Source organism: Populus nigra, chromosome 14, assembly GCF_951802175.1.
Source record: "Populus nigra chromosome 14, ddPopNigr1.1, whole genome shotgun sequence".
In the NCBI taxonomy this organism is placed as follows: domain Eukaryota; kingdom Viridiplantae; phylum Streptophyta; class Magnoliopsida; order Malpighiales; family Salicaceae; genus Populus; species Populus nigra.
In genome coordinates this window covers 7,044,489-7,047,822 of record NC_084865.1, presented here as the reverse complement: position 1 = coordinate 7,047,822, position 3,334 = coordinate 7,044,489, and the positions used below count along the sequence as shown (strand labels likewise).

Below are 3,334 nucleotides of genomic sequence, written 5' to 3'. Positions count from 1 at the left end.
TCAAGCTTATTATAGACTTAAAAATAGATGAAATAAAATAAAAATAAAGAGGAGGACAAGAAATCATATTGAAGGGACCTAAGGATCTCATCAATAAGGATATTTTTTCCAACAAAATCTAGTGACTCCTTTGGTGGGACCCTTCTAAGATTTGCTTGCACATTTTCATCTCTATATTTACTTACCAGTTCTGCCTTCCAGTCCCCCTCCTCCCCTCTCTTCTTCAATTCTTCGTAAAATATTTGTTCTCGTTGCAGTTTTTTTTTTTCCCTCCCAACTTCTGCCACTTATTTTCTATTTTGAAGTAATCTTAATCTCCCAACTTGCCATTTAATTTTGATTTTCTTTAGCTTTTAGCCACAATATTGTAGATTTGTGATAACAGAAAAGAATTAATATTAAGTTGTCACAAGTCAGACAACTTTTGTGTACCCCTTGAACAATGAAGGAGAGTGGTCGAAAACTTGGTGCACTTTCGCCATGCGCAGCATGCAAGCTTCTTAGAAGGAGATGTGCTCAAGACTGTGTGTTTGCTCCTTACTTTCCAGCTGACGAACCTCAGAAGTTTGCCAGTGTGCACAAGGTCTTTGGTGCTAGCAATGTCAACAAAATGTTACAGGTTTAAATCCATGCACCCGATCTCTTTCTCCACCTTCTTTTTTAATATATAAGCAAAATATTATGTAATGTCTATATTATTCGAACTCTTTCTAGAAATCTTCTCTCTTTTCCCTTCTAATTCTTTTGGAAGAGGCTGAAGGAGCATAATTGTGGAGAACAATATTGTTATTTGGTACAATATTGGAGGGCCAAGCACGATCGAGAAGGGGATGATGATACCAGAATTTAGTGAAAATAGGGAGAAAATAAAATATAAAAACTATATTAAACTAATTATGAAACTTCAAATGTTATAAAATTTCAGGATTTTGCTCCCCCTAAAGTTTGAAAATTTTCAAAAATCTCAAAATTTATAAAATAAGCCCTAGCAATTTATGAAGTCCCGTCCCCGTTTTACAAAATCTGCCTCGTGTTTAGAGATTTACCATACTATAGTTTACACACACACACACACACACAGAGAAATATAAAGCATTCAAAAAGTAGAAAAGGTCTTCTCCCCTACATAATTTTCTCCTTTAGTTCGGTTATAGTGGTTAGTTTCAGTTGGATAAAGACCCCACTAGAGGTAGGATTCCAATTCCATATTCTATTTCAAAGTAGGGAACTGTTTACCATTTGATTCCTTAATTAGTACATAAAAGAGAATAAAGGATCACAAATTAATTAGCTTTTACCCTTTTTTTTTAATTGCATATATATGTGAAATCTAGAGGATAAAGTAAAGGGCTTAATCTCCTCTTTATGACCACTAGCTAGTAATTAGCTTTTTGGATAAGTAAGGCTAAGCTTTTGTTCCTGGAATTCTCATTTTAACCAAAAAGAAAAAGGGTTGTCTATCTATCGATGCATTAGTAGAAACATTTTTTTGTTTAGGAATCAATCAATCGAGACCCAAATTTTTGTGGGAATGTTGTGTACCCTCAACTTTGGGAGTGTATACTCCACGCGATAGGGAAAGGGCCTTCAGTCCTGTGATGGCCACAAGAATTTGAGTAGAAACATAATCTTGGCAATTTGACCTATCCGGAAATTAATTAGCTACAAATTAATGGGTTATGCTTATAATTTGTGCAAATATTTGCAGGAATTACCTGAGCACCAACGAAGTGATGCAGTAAGTTCCATGGTGTATGAAGCAAATGCAAGGGTTCGTGACCCAGTTTATGGTTGTGTTGGTGCAATATCATCTTTGCAGAAACAAATTGATTCACTACAAACCCAGTTGGCACTTGCACAAGCTGAGGTAGTGCACATGAGAGTGCGGCAATTCACTTCTTCTTCCAATCCCGGAGCCATGGACATGGCAGTTGATCAGGCCACCTTGGGAGAGTCTCTGTGGTCATGCTAGTTTTTACCTGGCATGCCTGCCTTCCCTTTATTGCTATATACCTATTGACTATCATGGGCTAGCTTGCATTATTCTCAGAACTCTATCGTAGTCCTTTTTCTCTTTGCATCTTTATACACATATCTACCCGATCACGGGATGTTGCTGCTAATGATCATTAACCATATTGTAAATACTTGGAAACATATAATCATAAGTTATCACTAGTCTAGTTGAATCTTGTACAGCACTCATTTGTCTTTTTACCTCATGTCTACTACCAGATTAATTATTGATCCTTTTTTCATTCATGATTTGGTGGTGTTTGACAGTTTTATAAGTGGGGCAATGTTATATATCCATTGTGATTGAAATCTGAGACTTAAAAAAAACCTTGTTGGTATACGATTGAATTAATTATTGTTGTATAAAAAATAGATTAGTGATTATTATTGTTTAGTTTATACCGACCTCATTTTAAATTTAAAAGTTTAAACTGTTAGGTGAGATTCAAAGATATTATTTATATTATTTTCTAATACACTCTTTCAATTGAAAGTCCTTTGAACTTGAAATTTGCACATGTCCACTACCTTGTGCTCAAATAAATAGGGATAGTGAGATTCGAATTCGTGACCATTTGGTTATCAAGACTCTGATACCATGTCAAATAACCATCTCAACCCAAAAGCTTAAACTGTTAAGTGAGGTTCCAAGATATGATTTATATTATTCTCTAACAATACCAAACATGTATACAAACTTACAAATATATATAGATAAGATCCTAATATGCAAACTAAGAGCCTGTTTGGGAACGCGGTTCAAATCGTATTCCTTTAAAATTTGATTTTTTGTTTAAAATTAATTTTTTTATGTTTTCAGATCGTTTTGATATGCTGATGTCAAAAATAATTTTTTAAAATTTTTTTTGATATATTTTTAAACAAAAAGCACTTTAAACCGCTACTATTACTACCAAACACACAATAAGCATAAAAAACATTAAACTTAAAATTAAATAATGTAAAGTAATTACTTATTGAATCTCTTAAAGTCTAATTAAGTTGAATATAAGTTGTCATAAAAGTTTAATTCTTTGTAGTAAAGGTTTTATTGCTTCCTATTTGGTGTAAACAGAATGTATATAATTAGCATTCCAAGATTGTAGCCACATTACCTTGTTTAGAAGTATTTCTAAATAAAGTCCATGAAAGTCCATTAACTCAAAGAAATAATACTCAATATTTTTATATAAAAACTGAATTTAAACTCTAGAATGTGAGAAAAAAATAGAGTAAAACAAAACTTATAAAATAAAAAAAACTAAGTTGAAACTGAGGTGAAAGAAAGTAATAAAATTCTGCAAATTTGTTTTCAAAA

At 32.8% G+C, this 3,334-nt stretch overlaps 1 protein-coding gene across 1 annotated transcript; it reads left to right on the top strand.

Moving 5' to 3' along the window:
- The first annotated feature begins 227 nt into the window (after positions 1-227).
- Positions 228-2,219, top strand: LOC133672387 (LOB domain-containing protein 4-like). Its single transcript, XM_062092790.1, has 2 exons — positions 228-619; positions 1,709-2,219. Exons 1-2 carry the CDS (start codon positions 443-445, stop codon positions 1,970-1,972), a joined length of 441 nt encoding a protein of 146 aa, XP_061948774.1. The 5' UTR covers positions 228-442; the 3' UTR covers positions 1,973-2,219.
- Positions 2,220-3,334: the final 1,115 nt, after the last annotated feature.

Coding starts and splice junctions, on each gene's coding strand:
- LOC133672387 (XM_062092790.1), top strand. CDS start 443: ATGAAGGAGAGTGGTCGAAAACTTGGTGCACTTTCGCCATGCGCAGCA. Junction 620..1,708: donor ATGTCAACAAAATGTTACAG/GTTTAAATCCAT, acceptor AAATATTTGCAG/GAATTACCTGAGCACCAACG.